Source organism: Heterocephalus glaber, unplaced genomic scaffold, assembly GCF_053883595.1.
Source record: "Heterocephalus glaber isolate CG9 unplaced genomic scaffold, H.glaber_assembly_v1.0 deba00001472, whole genome shotgun sequence".
Taxonomy (NCBI): domain Eukaryota; kingdom Metazoa; phylum Chordata; class Mammalia; order Rodentia; family Bathyergidae; genus Heterocephalus; species Heterocephalus glaber.
In genome coordinates, this window is record NW_028258315.1 from 84980699 (window position 1) to 84998855 (window position 18157).

Sequence of the window (18157 nt, forward strand, 5' to 3'; positions counted from 1 at the left end):
GGAGGGAGTTAATGAGCTAGAAACCATGGACAAAAACATATATTTATATATTATATATAATCTCACAATATCCCGTATGTCCAGCCTACGACAAGCACATCATCTGAATGAATTATTTTAACATGCCAACACTTCTAAAAGAGATTTGTGACTCTTTCACATGTAAATCAATGAAGAGAATGTGGATTTGATTTGTAATTGGTAAATGCCAGGGATATGCTCTAAGTCACATAGCAGTTTGGTACATTTCAGCATGGAAAAATAAAGGTTTCTCCCCCTATTTTCCCTTATGGACTTGCTCTACAGCTCTTGTTGGGCTGCAGCAGAGAAGGGTTTGGGATGATCTCAAATCATTAAGACCAGCTGAAGCAACATGCTCTGAGAAGAGCTGGGCTGGCAAAAGCCTGATTCACATCTCACCTGGCCACCCTAATGTTAAGACAGCCACTTAACTTTTATAAGGAGCAGCATTCTGTAGTCGTTTTTATTGAACTTGCTAGAGGAAAGTAAAGGAGTGAAAAGTCATACAAAGTACTGTTGAATTATACTTTAAGTATCTTAGCTGTAGACTGGGATAGACAAGAAGAAGCATCACTATGACAGTAAGACATGGGGTAGAGGGAAGGGACTCAGTGATTGTCATGAAAACTCATACTCTGCAGACAGCTCTAGGGTCCCCTAATTGTGTTGTTTTGAGGGTTGGACACTACAGTGCTTCCATAGTTGAGAAATAAGGAAGCCTGCTAGTGTGAGGAGGGGGTGTGTGTGTGTGTGTGATACGTGTGTACTGGGGGCAGGGGGATAAAGTTTTGTTTGAGATAAGATCTCACTTTGTTGCCCAGGAGTCTGGCCTTGAACTCTTGGGCTCAAGCTGTCACTGGCTAGCTTGAGTCCTTGCTTCAGTGATAATGAAAATTAAAACAGGCATGCATTCAACATGAATTTATGGGGAAAAGATTTAATTGGAAAGAAAAAGTGAAGAGAAGGCACAGCTCTAACAAAGATCAAGCCAGTCCCCTAACAAAGGAAAGTAAGACAAGATAGGAAAGGACTTCCTCGTGAGAAACTGAAGGGGGCACTGGTTGGAAGAGGGGATCAGACTAGCCCATTTATGAAAGAACAGAGACCAGCTTTATGTTGTGGGCTGGGGCCTGGTTGGGTATTATCTCAGTCTTGGTTTTGTAGCTCTGGAGGAATCCTTATGGTTTAAGGGGCAGTTTGGTTCTCATGAGATGATTGTGGGGCAACCTCAGACATGTGAGATTCTGCAAGAATGCAAGGTGGTCCTTGGTTTAGGGCAGTGGAGACTTCAGAGTATATCTGAATGTCCCTGTACATCTCTTACCTCGGTGTCCACAGTTTTAAGAGGGATGAGATAGGCTAGGTAAATTAGGGATAAAAATCTTGGTTTTGCCAACTTTTAGACAGATGTTTCCTAAATGATTATTAACATGCATAAGTAGAGAGCTGAGAAGGAATTTGACCCAGATTTTTACAAAATGAAGGTCAGGTGTTGTCTATTTCTATTAGATGTTGGGCCTTTATAGGCCCACATGAAGAGTCATGGTTTTAAGCAATAATTGCTTTTAAGTTTGTGATTGCCTCAGAAAAAAGCACATGTGCTTTTAGTGAGTAGAAGGTTTAGGGCCCAAGGGTTTGTTTGTCCTCTGTCCTTAAAAATTGTTTGATTTTTGCATAATAATCTGATTTTATTATAAAAGTATCCAATTTCATTGTCGAAAATCTGAAAACAAAAGAGAAAAAAATCACCTATACTTCCACTACATGAAGAGTAATATATACTTTCTACTTTCTTTTTTTTACTTTTTATTACTTTTTTCTATGCTTTTTTTCAAATCCAAATAATTCCTTACCTAGTACTTTGCAACCTGTTGTCCCACTTAGTATATGATATATTATTGTTGAAGGTGCTCCTACAAGAACATTTTTAAAGATAGCATTCTGTTTAGGAATTTGCCACAAATTATCTACACCATGTATCATTGGACATTTAAGATTTATGTGGGGGGGGGTGTACATGTCTGTGTATGTTGCCTTTGTGTATGTGATAAATATTCTGGAAGTTAGGTTTTTTACTTGTACTCATGATTCCTTGGAATAACTTTGTAGGATTAAATTAATATCAAAAACAACAAAATTAACATTTATTGTGTCAACCAAGCGCTGTGCAAAGTATTTCATCTGTAAAATGTCATATAATTCAGTCCTCTAACAATCATATGAGGTAGAAACTATTATCACCATTTTATAGACAAATGCAAAGAGCTTTGCTATCTAGTCCATGTCACAGAGATGGCAAATGGCAATCCCAGTAGATAATGATTGTAGGGTTTATGATTCATATTCCAGCTTGTTCTCCACCATGGCTGTACTGTTTTATGCATCTGTGCCACTTATTTTTATACTCCCTAAAAAGTTTTATTTGTGCTCCTCTTCTGTTATTTTCTGATAGTGTCTTCCTCTGCTGTTACCATATGCTTCTTGCTTGGGTTTCATTCACACCGTGTGTGTGTTTTGCCCTTGTGTACACCACAGTTTCCTTAGAACATCCGTGGCCCTCTTCCTTCTCCTTGAGACTTTCCATTTCCTTCACTTCCCACTTCTTATTCACCCATCTGCTAGAAAGATTGGGTGCCTTTCCTGTCTTCTGGTTCCTATATTTAGCCTATTTATGCTGTCTATAGTCAGTGTTGATTCCCTTGTCTGCTTCTCCTGTGATCTGAGGACATTGAACGGAGTTCCACCCTAGGGCCTATCTGGCCCCACTTTTCCCATGGGGTTTGAATTAGCCCATGGACAGAGATCCTGCTGCAACAAGAATATAAAGAATAGGGCCGGGGATTTAGCTCAGTGTAACCATGCCTGCCTCGCAAGCGCAAGGTTCTGGGTTCAATCCCTAGTACAGAGAAAAACAAAGAATATAAAGAATAATCACCTGTAAGCATTGTGTCTTTTGGGGACAATGGCCACAGCAGCCTACATGTTAGTCCCTAATGCCCTTCAGTTACCTGAAGGAAAAATGCAATAGGGATATAGAGATGAAAGGGAAGGGAACCCTTTCTGCCAGACTTCAGCTACTGCTGTTTCCCATGCTCTTCTGAGCTCCATGCCTAGTTCTTTACCCATGTACCACATTTTGCTGCTTCCACTCTTTGTTTACCAGTTCTGTGCACCCTAAAACATTCTTTCTCATAATCGCTTTTGAGGTAAGTCTTCCTCGTTCTTCAAGATCTCTCAAAAATATGACCTCTTCCACAAAACATGTTTTCATTTCCATATCCACAATTAGAAGTCATCTTCTCTTTCCAAAATTGTGAAGGACTCTGTCTCATCTCTCTTCTGTAGACATCTCTCCTGTCTTGGCTTTATGTACAGCCTGTACCTTCCTCTAAACTTGTAGAGGTCAGTCACATGTCACACTCATTATTGTATTTCATACAAGGCCTAACACATTGCAAATGAATACATTTTTTAAATAAATTGATGAATAAGTGACTAATAAATTTTTAAAACTCAAAAAACTTAGAAATAAGGGCCAAGGATTTAGCTCATTGGTTCCACCGCCCGCCTCACAAGCGCAAGGACCCAAGTTCAATCCCCAGTACCATTAAACCCAAAAAAACTTAGAAATAGCAGAAAGATATTGAAACATTTAATAAAATTAATATATAAAATCCATGTATTATAAACAACAAGCTCTGTAATATGTAAGAAATTTGACGTATCAGTGTTTGGGGGGAGACGTTTTAGAGACACCATTTTTAAAAAAGCCAAATTCAAAACTATTTTCTTCTGATTATTAAGTCAAAATGAAAATCATTCACCAAACAATGAAATAGTAGAGTCAATCATACTTGAATGTTTTTTTAAGGAGAACAGTGTGGTAAGCAATTTAAAGTTAGGACTTTCCATTAAAATTGGTGAATTTCTGTTAAAGGAAACTGAAATATAGCATTATTCATTGAGAGGGCTATAATAATTGAGCATAAGAAAGAATGTATACAGGAGAGAAATGGAAGTAGTGGACCCAGTAATTTGGCTTCTTGAACAGTTGTCTAACCCCTAGCATATAGTTCTGAAAAATTTGAGTTACACAGAGAAGTAGGCCATGTTTCATGTAGGGAATAATGAGAAAATGTACTTCATAAATCTGTTGTGAGAGTTAAATGTGTTAACACATGCAAAGCTCAGTGTCTGGCATATTATGCTCACTGTAAAAGAGCTAGATGCTGGTTTTCTCTTCTGATGGAGTAGTCCTCATTCTCTGGTTCTTCCCTACAGGGATTCCAAGTACAGTTGGTGATGTTGCACACTGTCGTCTGCATGTGGCCCTACCTCCTAATCCTCTATCGATATCTTGCCTTGCATACTAACTTGCTATCCAGAACTCAAAGAGTACTGGCATGTTAAGCACTTACTAATCTGGGCTACGCTTCATGAAGATCTTAAAACCAGAAATCAGTGTTTTCTAATGATGAATCATAAAACTTTGTCTTTAAAATTCATTTCACTGTTTTAACCTGATTATAATTTTTTTTAAAAAGGAAGTAGTGAAAACCTAACTCTGTGCCAGACACATGTTGTGCACACATTCTCAATTTGTTCTCCAGTCAGTCTGTATTTACGTCAGGTGGGAGTGAGGGACCGAGAAACTAAGGAACTTGTCTAAGATTATACAACTAACCCAGGTGTGTCTAGTCCAGAATTTCATCATGCCCTTATCACACTTTTCTAATAGAAGGCAAGACATGCAAAAGTAAATATGATAAGCACGTCTCTTCAATACCTTATTCACACATAAATATTAAGTAGTGTAACTATTAACATTGTTTCATAAAACTTTAAGATAATTAGCCCAAGCATTTTTTTTATTATAGAAGACCACTTTAATGAAAACAAATGACTAAAGCACTCAGTGTATAAAACACTGTAAGTTGGAATGAGTGTGGAGCATGAAAAACTTAGAAATGTAAAGTCAGTTCCCATAATTTTAGAAGCTTGATTCTTAGCTCTTTTATCTGTAATTATATAATGCATAAATGAAGAATAAATGAAAAGCCACCCTTTTGCCTCCAAGTGATTCCATTTCTATGTTTAAACTCTGAGTGATAGTTGAAATTTAGGAATGTTTTAAGATTAAGCAACCAGTCTAAAGTGATAGTACCATGGATTTCAAACGTCCAGTGGAAGAAGTTCTTGGCTCTTCCACCTGTTTCAACCAGAGTAGACCTCGTTAATGTCATATAATAAGTTTTGGGGGTTTTTTCTGTGAAAAAGATGATTTAAATGAACAAAAGTTTCTGTTTCTGCAATGTTGATATCAAGACAAACATTCTGTCTTCATGAGATTCACTTGGGTTTGGGGATTGCAAGATACTCTTCAGTTGCTGCTACCAGGGTCCAAAGCAAAACTGGAAACCTGGAAATTTATGTTTTTATATCCCCATATATTCACTCAGCAAGTACCCAGAGCTACTCTCAGGGCTTCCCCATACAGGTGTACAAGTCATGCACTGCCCAATTTAGAAGGCCCCAGTCTCATCACAGTTTTGACTACAGTAATGTTTTTGCTACTGCAGTAAAGTGTTTTGAGGAAGAGGCTACAAGTTGACTTGGAACCACAGACTTCCCTTCAGTTGGCAAGTGCCTCACACCAGCAGGCTGAGCCTTTATCCTATAAAATGGGTCTTCTTCTCTCATAGCTTTTGAAAAGAAAGCCAACTGAATAGAATAAAGCCCTTTAGGTAGGAATGACTGCAAGAAATTACACCTCCCAAGGGCTTTTGCATTATAAAAGAAGTGATTGCTGATCCAAATTAAACTGATTCCTAGAGTAAATAAAGATGTCATCAAACTAGGAAGCATTGCGTTCTTAGTGCCCTTTATCTACTCTGGGCTGTCAGCACCCTAATTGGTAGTAGCCAGATGCAAGAAGAAGCAGGGGCCACAGTTGGGCCCTCTTTTTCTAAGATATTGCTAAGCCATAACTTTAGTACCATTCTAGACTCATGTAGTTGGTTTCATGTCTATAACAAACTGAAAAAGTGACTTCTTTGGTAGCAGGGACAAGAGGCTGGAACCAGGATTACCAGAGCAATGTTTCTTATTTCACTGTAAGACTTTTGAGCACTCCACCTCATATGCTTGTAAATTATATAACTTTCTTATTCTAACTACCTGTTTGTAAGTTCCTTAGAAGCAAAGCTCTGACTCCAAAATGCTGAATTTTAGCCAGAATGGAGAGAGGATTATTGGAAGTCACATGACTTGTTAGCAGGACCAGGAATCAAATTCATGTCATTGTGCCATGCCAGTTTAGAGTTCATTCCACTCTACCACTGTTTCAGTTATTTATTGCTGCATAATAAACCACTTCAAAATGTACCACCTTAATATAATGACTTTCTTGTTTCTCTTAGGTCTTTAGGTCAGGAATTTGGACAGGGCTCAGGTAGGGCATTCTTCTCCATGTGGTCTTTATGGGTCACACACTGGCCTGCCTTCAGCTGGGTGTAGTTGAAAGACCCAGGAAAATTCATGCCTATGTATATACCTCAGTGCCAGCTTCTCCTGTGGTTTTTTTCTCTCCAAGTATTCTCTCTCTTCTTCAGTACTGTAGCCTAAACTTTTTTACAGCTTGGTAACACTCTTCTCTAGAGAAAGCAAATGTTGGGAGGCCTCTTAAAACTTTCCCACAATTGGTACAGATTGACTTCTGCTGTTGTCTCTGTATCTAGACAAGTAACAATGCCAGTTTGGGCAGTAGGGACACATGTACCTCCTCTAATGCGGGGAGCAACCTACGCATTGAGGGAGAGAAGGAATTGATGATGGCCATCTCTGGAGACTAATGGCAACCATAGTTAACCAACAGATGTAGATTCCTTTCTTTAATTTCCATAGTACCTCACAGAACAGGGAAGTTCAAACTTACACAAACACAAAAAAGCAAAAAAATGTCCTGAAAGACCTTATCTTTTTCACCTGAATGCTCAAATGAAGAGTTAGGAAGCTGGCACTACCTATCCTACACAAAGTCCCCTGTTGTTATGGCTTGGATCAAGAATGTTCCCCACTGGCCTCATGCACTCATTGGCTGAGGTTTTGGAAGGTGATTGAATAGAAGGGTTCTGTACTCATCTGTGGATTCATATATAGATGATTTCAGAGCTAAATGTGCTATAGGGAGGTGGGGTCTGGTCAGAAGAGGTGGGTCACTGAGTAGGTGACCTGAAAAGGTATATACTTCCCTCCCAACTCATACCTTCACTCTCTTTCCTGACTGCTGCGACATGAACAGCTTTCCTTCAGTATTCCCCTCTGCCATGTAGTTTCTGCCTGGGAACCAGCCGACCACTGATTATAACTATAAACCAAAATAAACCTCTTCTCCTTTAAGTTTCGAGTGTTGGGTATTTTGTCCCAGTGACACGAAAATGACTAAGATACATATCATCATCCTTTGTTTGAGCTGCTTCTGATAGCATTTGTTCTTGAGAACAGGAAGAGAGGCTGCTGCACTGTGTAGGATATGTACGGAAAATGGTTAGTGCTTGTTTAATCCTACAGTGGACATTTCACAACAGTTTGTTTTTAGAGTTACTGTTATATCTGAGTTTTGTGTCAGACATTTCAGTGCATCCCTAAGGGCAGTTTCTCCAGACAACTGTTAAAAGCAATACTTTCAGGCTGCATATGTAGATAAAATGGAATATACCTACAAATAACTTTTTCAACTATTAATTTCAAAGTCAGACTATACTCATTCTCTTAAAATATGCAGGGAGAATATACCTCAGTTGGTATTTCTTCCCTTCTTGTTAATGACAGAGAGGGTTTTTATATAAATAGACAAGAATCTAAAATGAGAAAATCAATATTCTGGCCTGTGCCTGGCATCATCCTTTCTTTGTATTCTAACTAACCGGGTTTAAAATATCCTAAATGGTGAGGATTATTCTTTCTCCAGTAAAAAATACTATAATCGTACAAATTTACTTGGGAACATTTTTACATATATTATTTTTTTCCTTGAAAAAAAAAGACTTTATCCTTTTGTTACAGTTAGAATGTCTTTTGCCACTTTGATAATTACTCAACCCAGAGTACTCCTTCCTAAAAACAAATGATGTGTTCTAGCCTCATAGCAAGAGAAGAAATATAAGAACAGCCATTTACAGGCTGCTGGGACAAAACTTTTCTAAGTGTTTTGGGAAATCTCATATTTGAAGAAATAAACTTTGTCTTAAGAAATTGAGATTTTTCTTATATAAATGAAAATCTTTAGTTTCCCAAATGTGTGTGAGGAAAAATTAATGTTTTCATATCAGCTGCCTAGAAATATGGTCCATTTAAATATAATTTGCCTCTTTAATTTGTGTTGCTCAATATTTAGTGAAAATATTTTATGTACTATTTTATACAAAGTTGTATGTGTAAACATTTAAACATATTAGGAATAGTCTAGACGTTTTTAAAAAATTTTTTAATTGCCATTTTATCCTGTTTCTATTTTGTTGGTGATGGCAGTGGTGGATTTTCATTATTTGCTATTTTCTTTGTTTTATCTAGGTTTGAAAAGAGATTGTGCCTCTTTAAAATGGTCCAGATCATTGAGAACTCAGGGGATTTTATTTGAATATATGTATTTTAAATTTTCCATATCTTTATCCACTTCATTTTAGGAAGAAGAATTAGAAGCCCAAATTTCCTTCCTTCAAGGACAGTTGAATGACCTGGCTGCCATGTGCAAATACTGTGCTAAGGTGATGGACACTCATCTTGGTGAGTGAGCTACATAGGCCCTGGGAGTGAATGGTTTTAACAATAACAGCTGGTAGCATGTGTGTTCAGTCCTGCATTGAGCTCTTGACATTGAATTACCTCATTTATTCCTCACAACAGTGCTATAGTAGAAGTACCATTACTATCTACATTATTTAAGTGAGGAAACTGAAGCTCAAAGGGTAATAAAATGTCCAAGGTCACACCATTGTGGAGTGGGGTGACAATTCAGACTCAAGCAGTCCAACTGTAGATTTCAGTTCCCAACTGCTACTCTGCCTTTTGTAAATGTCTATCTGCCTTAAACCAAAGTGAAATTTTGCAATTTCAAGATTAAACTATCAGCAGTTTTGCTGTGGTAGCCTATCTGTAATCACTGATGTGATTATTTTGACAATGATTTCTTTATTTTTTTAAAAAAATTTTTATCACCTTCCATAAATGTACGACATTTTCTTTTGACTGTGGCTCTTAAAGAATGTTCTAGTTTAAAGTTCATTTACATGTACGTACACTGGTCACGTTGAAAATCTTCAGGCACTACTCTACCCTTGTAAAGGTTCCATGTTTTGTGTTAGAAACAGCCTCTGCCAGATCATGTTGTATTGCTTCCATAATTCTGTGCTGCATGCAAAAGGTTTTGCTGTGTATACTGTTACTCCCTTTCAGCCCATTAGGAAAATCCTTTCTTTTCCCACTCTTCAGTGTCTAGCCATCTTTAGTTTTTGAACAAATTAGAGAAATAAGATATGTATGCTTATGAACAGGCCAATATACAGCACCAGGAGTGTGGAGAAATGGCAGTATCAGGCATTGTAGGAAATTAGAATGCATCCCACCTCTGAGGGAAAATCAAAGTGAATCCATCAAGTTCCTTCCTACTACAGAGCCCCAGAGAGTAGCCCATTTCTGGAGTCTTCCCTGGAGATAACTCTCTTTCTGACCCATTAAGCCATCTTTAAACTGTTAGGTCAAGAATCCATTACAAGTGACCAAAATGGCTTCATTTGGGTGTAGATTAATCCCTAGTGTGACCTCAAGCAAGTAATAAACATTCTCTTAAGGATTGAATTTAGAAAGATGTGATCTAAGTGACTGGCTGCCTCCCACCTAGCTGGGCCCTGTTTTACCGTTAAGCTTATTTATACTGTATCACCCATTCCTTTAGGAAAAGGGCTCAAGAGGAGGAAATAGCAGAAGAAACTCTGATAGATGATCAACAGGGTAGTATCTCAAGTCACAGCAGGAAATGTTACCTCTGTCATATCAGATTCCACTCCCTTTTAAACTCATTATTTATATGCTGCTTAATAGTCATTTAAAAAAATACATACAGGACTAAGTTTTATGAACCTCTTAATCTCTAATGTGATCACACTGTAAAATGCATCAAAAAAATAATTGTGAATGACATATTTATATGACTAATTATCATTGTTTAAATATAATTTTAATTTTAGAGTGTGTGTGTGTGTGTGTGTGTGTGTGTGTGTGTGTGTGTGTTTCCAGCCACTTGAGTGACCTTTGCATTATTTGATTTTGGCTTTGACCAGAGTAGGAAAGTAATGAAATGATTGGAAGAAGCATTTACTGGAATTTTAGAAAATCCTGTTAGGAAATTTCCAGTTGTTTGGTGCACAGTAGCAGCTTTTAGAGCAGCTTTACTTAAGCTCAGAATTTTCAAGCAGCTTTTTCCCTGATTGTTGGTCTTTCAATCAACACTAAAAGAACATTTTCTCATTGCATGGGGAAGAGAAACACTTGAATTAAGTAAAGTCCATACTAGCTATGAATTTTTCAACTAACTGCAAAACTAGATTTGTTTATCTGCGTATGTTTCACTTTCAGCCAGAATCCCTTCACATAATTGTCCACTTCTTTTTCCCATATAATACCATGACTGCATTTTAAAAATGGAATTGAGGGATGCTAGAAAGAAATCCTAACCCCAGAGCCCACAGACACATTTCTGTTTACCTGCATAATTTAATAATGACTTATTAAAGGATGCTCCTATTTGGTAGGCAATTTTGATTCTAAACAAAGATTTGAGGAAAACACCAAGATTGATTCACATGAAGTATTTGAATTACTTTTTAAGATTTTTATTCTTTTATGGGTACATTTTAGGTATACAACACATTTACATTTATCATTGGGTGCTTGTACCTGTACATGATGCATCTTGGTTCTTATTTTTCCCCATTACCTGTGTGCCCTTCACCCCCTCCACCCTTCCCTATTAACATAGATTTCATTTCCATTTTTTTTTCTTTTTTCATAGTTTTTCCTTTCCCTCTTTTCCTTTCCCCTTCCCCTCCCTTCACTCCTTCGTCTTTGGACCTTTTTTCCTATTTCAAATTATCAGTTATTCATTTTAATCATTTTAAACCCTTGTTTACACTATCAGTTTCTCACACTAGTGAAACTATTCGGTATTTACGTATATGTGTCCTATTTATTTCACTTAAGAGTATGGCCTCAATATGCATCCATTTAGCTATAAATGTCTCTCATTTGTCATTCTTTATGGCTGAGTAGTACTCCATTTTATTTTAAAAAACCACATCTTCTTTATCCAGTTTCCAGTTGATGGGCACTTGGGCTGCTTCCAGGCTTTAGCTATTACAAACTGTGCTGCTATAAATATGGGTGCACATATATCACTGTGGTATGATTCTTTTAATTCTTTTGGGAAGATACCCAGCAGGGGAATAGCTGGGTCAAATGGGACCTCTAGTCCTAGTTCTTTGAGGTATCTCCATACTGATTTCCATAGTGGTTGCACCAGTCTGCACTCCCACCAGCAATGGAGAAGGGTTCCTTTCTCTCCCCCACACCCCACCAGCATTTTTTTTTAAGTTCTTTTATTGGTACATTCTAGGTATACAGTTCGTTTACATTTATCATTGGGTGTTTGTACCTGTACATGATATATCTTGGTTCTTATTTTTTTCCCCATTACCTGTGTGCCCTTCACCCCCTCCACCCTTCCCTATTTACATAGACATCATTTCCTTTTTTTTTCTTTTCTCATAGTTTTTCCTTTCCCTCTTTTCCTTTCCCCTTCCCCTCCCTTCACCCCTTCATCTTTAGACCTTTTTTCCTATTTCAAATTATCAATCATTTTCATTATATTATTTTCAAAAAAATGAAGAAGGGTTCTTTTCTCCCCACACCCCCACCAGCATTTGCTATTGGTTGATTTCCTGATAGCAGCCATTCTTTCTGGGGTGAGGTGGAATCTCAGTGTTGTTTTCATCTGCATCTCTCGAATGACTACTGATATTGAACATTTTTTTCATATATTTGCTGCTTTTACTTTCTTGTCTGAGAAATGTCTGTTCATTTCAGATGCCTATTTTTGAATTGGGTCTTTGAATTTGGGGGGCTCTGATTTTTTTTCAATTCTTTATATATTCTAGATAGTAATCCTTTGTCTGAGGTACAGCTGCTAAAAAATTTTTCCCATATTGTAGGCTGTCTGTTAGCTCTGTTGGTGGTTTCTTTTGCAGTGCAGAAGGTTTTTAATAAGATGAGATCCCAGTTGTTGATTCTTTGTGCTAGTTCCCATGCTACTGAGGTTTTGTTCATGATGTCTTTTCCTATGCCAATGTCTTCAAGAGTTCTACCTAACTTATCTTCCAGCAAGTTCAGTGTTTCTGTCTTAATATTTATATCTTTAATCCACTTCAGTGTTAGTTTAGTGCATGGTGATAGGTATGGGTATAGTTTTAATCTGGCAGGTTGAAATCCAGTTTTTCCAACACCATTTATTAAATAGGCTATCTTTCCTCCAATGAGGGTGGTTGGCTCCTTTGTCAAAGATGAGGTGGCTGAGTATGTCTGGAATTGTTTCTGCATCTTCTAATCTATTCCACTGATCCTCAGGTCTGTTCTTCTGCCAGTACCATGCTGTTTTTATCACAGTAGCTTTGTATTATAGTTTCAAGTTGGGGGATTGTGATACTCCCTGCCATGTCTCTGTTGCTTAGAATTGTTTTTGGTATTCTAGGTCTCTTCTGGTTCCAAATGAATTTTTGGATTGTTTTCTCTAGTTCTGCAAAGTATATTGTTGGAATTTCAATTGGCATTGCATTAAATCTGTATAGCAGTTTTGAAAGTATGGCCATTTTCACTATATTGGTTCTTCCTACCCAGGAGCAAGGGATGTCTTTCCATTTTCTTATATCTTCTTCCATCTCTTTTTTCAGAGTGCTGTAGTTTTCTGACTAGAGGCCTTTTGCTTCCTTTGTTAGACTGATTCCTAGATATTTCATGTTTTTCAATGGTATTGTAAAAGGAATTGTTTCCCTAATTTCTCCCTCAGTGACTCTGTTATTTGTGTATAAGAAGGCTATTGTTTTTTGAGTGTTGACCTTGTATCCAGCTACTCTACTGAATCTGTCAATTAGGTCTAGAAGTCTTTCAGTGGAGTTTTTTGGGTCTTCTATGTAAAGTATCATATTGTCAGCAAATAATGACAATTTAACTTCCTTTCCTATCTTTATTCCTTTTATTTCTTTCTCTTTTCTAATTGCTGTGGCTAATGTTTCCAGAACTATATTGAACAGGAGTGGTGATAGTGGGCATCCTTGTCTTGTTCCTGATTTTAGCGTGAAAGTTTTCAGTTTTTGACCATTTAGTATGATGTTGGCTGTTGGTTTTTCATAGATAGCCTTAATCAGGTTAAGATAAAGACCTTCTATTCCAATTTTCTGTAGAGTTTTTATCATGAATGGGTGTTGGATTTTGTTGAATGCTTTTTCTGCATGTACTGAGATGATCATATGGTTTTTGTCCTTGACTCTGAAAATATAGTGTATTACATTTGTTGATTTACATATGTTGAACCATCCTTGCATCCCTGGGATAAATCTGACTTTGTCAGGATGTATGATCTTCTTGATGACCCTCTGTATTCTGTTTGCCAGTAACTTGTTGAGGATTTTTGCATCTATATTCATTAGGGAGATTGGCCTGTAGTTCTCTTTTTTGCTTGGGTCTTTCCCTGCTTTTGGAATCAAAGTAACACTTGCTTCCAGGAATGAATTTGAAAGTATTACCTCCCTTTCAATTTCATTGAAGAGTTTAAAGAGTAATGGGGATAGTTCTTCTCTAAATGTCTTGTAGAATTCAGCAGTGAAGCCATCAGGACCTGGGCTTTTATTTCTTGATAAATTTTTTATTACATTTTTAATTTCACTCATTGTAATTGGGGTGTTTAGAATTCCTATATCTTCTTCATTTAATTTTGGCAATTCGTATGTATCTAGCAATCTGTCCATTTCTTATGTGTTTTCCATTTCCTTAGAGTACAGGTTCTCAAAGTAAGAATTGATGATGCTTTGGATTTCTCCTGGATCTGTTGTGACTTCACCTTTTTCATTCTTGATTACATGGATTTGAGTGTTTTCTTTCCTTTTTCTGATAAGGTTGGCTAAAGGTTTATCGATTTTATTTATTCTTTCAAAAAACCAACTCTTTGATTCATTGATTTTTTTTTGTATCATTCTCTCAGTCTCCATTGCATTAATTTCTACTCTGATCTTTATAATTTCCTCTCTTGTACAAGCTTTGGATTTGTTATGCTCTTCTTTTTCTAGGACCTTGAGGTTCTACATTAGGTTATTTATTTGAGTTCTGTCTGTTTTCCTAATATGGCCATTCACTGCTATGAATTTCCTTTGTATAACTACTTTCATTGTGTCCCACAGATCCCTGTATGTTGTACTGGCATTATCATTTACTTGTAGAAACTGTTTAATTTCTTCTTTAATTTCCTCTGTGACCCATTGGTTGTTCAGGAGGGTGTTATTCAGTTTCTATGTATTTGTGGGGGTTTTGCGGTTTCTTATGTTATTGATCTCCAACTTTATTGCACTGTGGTCTGATAATATACAGGGGGTAACTTCAGTTCTTTTAGATTTACTTAGACATGTCCTATGAGCTAGCATGTGGTCTATTCTGGAGAATGACCCATGTGCAGCTGAAAAGAATGTGTATTCTGATTTTGTGGGGTGCAACACTCTGTAAACATCTATTAAGTCCGTGTTTTCAATGGAAAAATAGGAACAAAATCTTTGTAAATAGGGAGGACTGGAGGGGTTGAAGGGAGGGCTGGGCAAGGGTGAAAAATAAGAACCAAGAGAGACTATGTAAAGGTGCAAATTTCCAATGATGAATGTCATTATATTGTATACCTAAAATGTACCAATCATTAGAATGAATAATTGATAATGTAAAATAGGAAGAAAAGCTCCAAAAGGGTAGGGGTAGTGGGAGGGGCAGGAAAAAGGAGAAAGGAAAAATGCTGAGAAATGGAAAAAATGGAAATAAAGTCTTTGTAAATAGGGAAGGGTGGAGGGAGTGAAGGGAGGCCTAGGAATGGGGCAAAAATAAGAACCAAGATGCATTATGTAAAGGTACAATTCCCAATGAGAAATGTAATTGTGTTGTATACCTACAATGTACCAATAAAAGAATTTAATACAAAAAAAAAAAGTCTGTGTTTTCAGTAGCTTGGTTCAGTTCTAGAATTTTTCGTTGTTAATTTTTTGTCTAGATGATCTGTCTATTTGTGATAGTCCGATATTGAGGTCCCCCACTACAATTGTGTTAGTGCTTATTTGGTTTTTCATGTCCATTAATATTTGTTTTGTATAGTTGGGGGCATTTGTATCTGGTGCATATATATTTATGAATGTCATCTCTTCCTCTTGGATTGTTCCCTTCACAAGGATGTAGTGACCATCTTTGTCTCTCTTAATTAGTTTTGGTTTGAAATATACTTTGTCTGCAAATAATATTGCTACCTCTGCTTTTTTCTGGGTTCCTGTGGCGTGGAGAACTGTTTTCCATCCTTTTACTTTCAGTCTGTTATTTCTTTTTGAGTTAGGTGTGTTTCTTGTGTACAGCATATTGTTGGATTTTGCTTCTTAATCCATTCTGCTACTCTATTTCTTTTGATTGGTGAATTGAGGCCATCAACATTGATGGTCATAATTGATAAATATTGACTCATCCTTGTCATGATGTTTTACTTTTGTTGGCTCTTTTATTTATTTTTCCCCCTTTCCCTTTAGTGTCTCACTTTGCCTGGTGGCTTCCCTCTGTTGGGCCTCATGGAGTTGTGACCTTCATTGCTTTTTTCTAGGATATTGTTTAGAAGTGCTTGTAGTGCTGGTTTGGAGTTCATGAAATTTCTCAGGTGTTCTTTGTTGTGGAAGTACCTAATTTCCACATCGATTTTGAAAGATAATTTTGCAGGATACAACAGTCTAGGTTGGAAGTTATTTTCTTTTAAGGCTTGAAATACTTCACTCGAGGGTCTCCTTGACTTGAGGGTTTGTGTTGAGAAGTCTGCTGTGATTCTGATGGGCTTTCCTTTGTAGGTGATTTGTTTCTTTTCTCTAACTGCTTGTAGGATTTTGTTTTTCTGTTGGGTTTCTGGGATCTTGACTATTATATGTCTAGGTATAGATTTTTTTTGATCATGGCTAGTTGGAGTTATATATGCCTCACTTATCTGTATATCCAATTCTCTACCTCTGTCTGGGAAGTTTTCCACTATTACTTCTGTGAACAGTTTTTTATGTCAATTTTACTTTCTCCTGTCTTTTTGTGGACTCCTATCAGTCTTTTGTTATTCTTTGCATTGTCTAGTGGCTGCTGGATTGATTTCTCCTGGTCCCTTACTGTTTTGAAGAAATCTCTATTTTCATGGTCCTTAACCGCAATCCTGTGTTCTATATCAGATATTCTATCTTCAGATTCCCTTAATCTGCTTTGCATGCTTTCAAGGGAGTTTTTAATCTCATGGATATCTATTTGAATCTGTTTCATGGATTCCATTTGTTTCTTATGTTGGAAGATCATGGTTTCCATTTCTTTCTTATGCTGGGCATTCATGGCTTCCAGCATGGTTCTGAGCTCATCTATTTTTTTATTAATTTCTGTTCTGGAGCCTCTGATCATGTCTTTCACTCTGCTCACCCTTTCTGTAGTTATCTGGGAGATTATTTCTGCTTTGAATTTTTCTAAAGCCTCATATATCTGTTTTGTTACTTCTTGTGCTATCAGTTCAGGGTGTCCAGGTGGTTGATTATCAGACTTTTCCACCTCCTTGATTTGCTTTTTGACTTAATGCTTTCTTAAAAATGATTATAATACCCTAGTATTTTTCCATATGATGTTTTTATGCTTGTGACTAATAAAGTAGAACAAAATTGGAATCCCTGAAATATCCATTAGTGAGGGATTTGCTATACCATAGTAATGCAGTCTTTATAAGCTATTCATGATAGTTTAAGTAAAAAAAAAAAAAAAGCAGGTGTCCAAATAGTATATATTTAATGTGAAAATAACCATTAACAACAGTTGCCTTGGTGAAAGGAAGATTATAGAGGAACTTTTCGAGAAATCTAATCTTCCATGCTTAGAAACTGTAAGACATTTGCTTAAATCTGTGGACCATTTAAATGCATATAAATAGCTCTCAGGGATCAATCTGTATAGAGCATGCAAGAGGCAGTTGTAAGAGCTGTGGAGTAGTATCTGAGGAGAGACTACCTCATGTGGGACCAAATGGACCTAGATGGAATCTGGGCTCTGTCACTTAGCATGGCCAGCTTATGAGTATGTTCTCATATATGAAATGGAGATAAGAATGTCTGTCTTGCCAGTTTGTTTCCAAAATATATTTAAAAGTTCTAGCTCCAGGCATGCCCCAAAGTGCATAGTCAGTGGGAATCATCTATTTTCTCTCAACTGATTTTCCTTAGGAGCAAACCTGAGGCTTACCCAGTCTGTGACCATATAGCTCAGTTCTGAGGCCCCACAAGAAGTTAGTTGAAGAGCTACAACTAGTACTACATTTCCCAATACTCAACTGAGTATTCCTTTATCAAAAGATGCTGGAATTTTGACATGTTGGTTCTAAGATTAGGTGTGTGAACTCTTTACACAGGAGTAATTTAATCACATCCCATCACGATACACCAGCACTTTGTGACTTGGGGACTATTAAGCCTCCACATGCACTGGGCCTCAGGCTATGAGAACTGTCTCAGGCTGATTCTAGTAGTTATTTCTCTGCATCCTTTGCAAATGTTAACTATTTTCTTTAAGTTCTGTTCATCTCAAGAACTCCTTGTCACCCTGTTTTTATCAGACATTCAATAAATATCTTAAAACATCAGGTACTATTCAAGACTGTTTTTGTAACTGAGTAGCAGAACAAATACAGAGAAAAACCTCTCAAAGAAACATAATAGTGTTTGTTCAAATGGCTCTTGAATTATACAGGTAATAAAATTGACAGGCTGAGCATTTCCTCTTGGCTCTGGAACCC

General features: G+C 37.1%; 1 protein-coding gene across 14 annotated transcripts in view; it reads left to right on the plus strand.

Annotated features, from left to right (window-relative positions):
- Positions 1 to 18157, plus strand: part of Tbc1d5 (TBC1 domain family member 5) — a 630984-nt gene that overhangs the window by 594784 nt on the left and 18043 nt on the right. For all 14 annotated transcript variants that reach the window (XM_087181487.1, XM_087181491.1, XM_087181488.1 and 11 more), the window contains one exon: positions 8706 to 8805. In XM_087181487.1, the coding sequence (XP_087037613.1) occupies positions 8706 to 8805 (100 nt within the window). The remainder of the gene's footprint in view (positions 1 to 8705; positions 8806 to 18157) is intronic.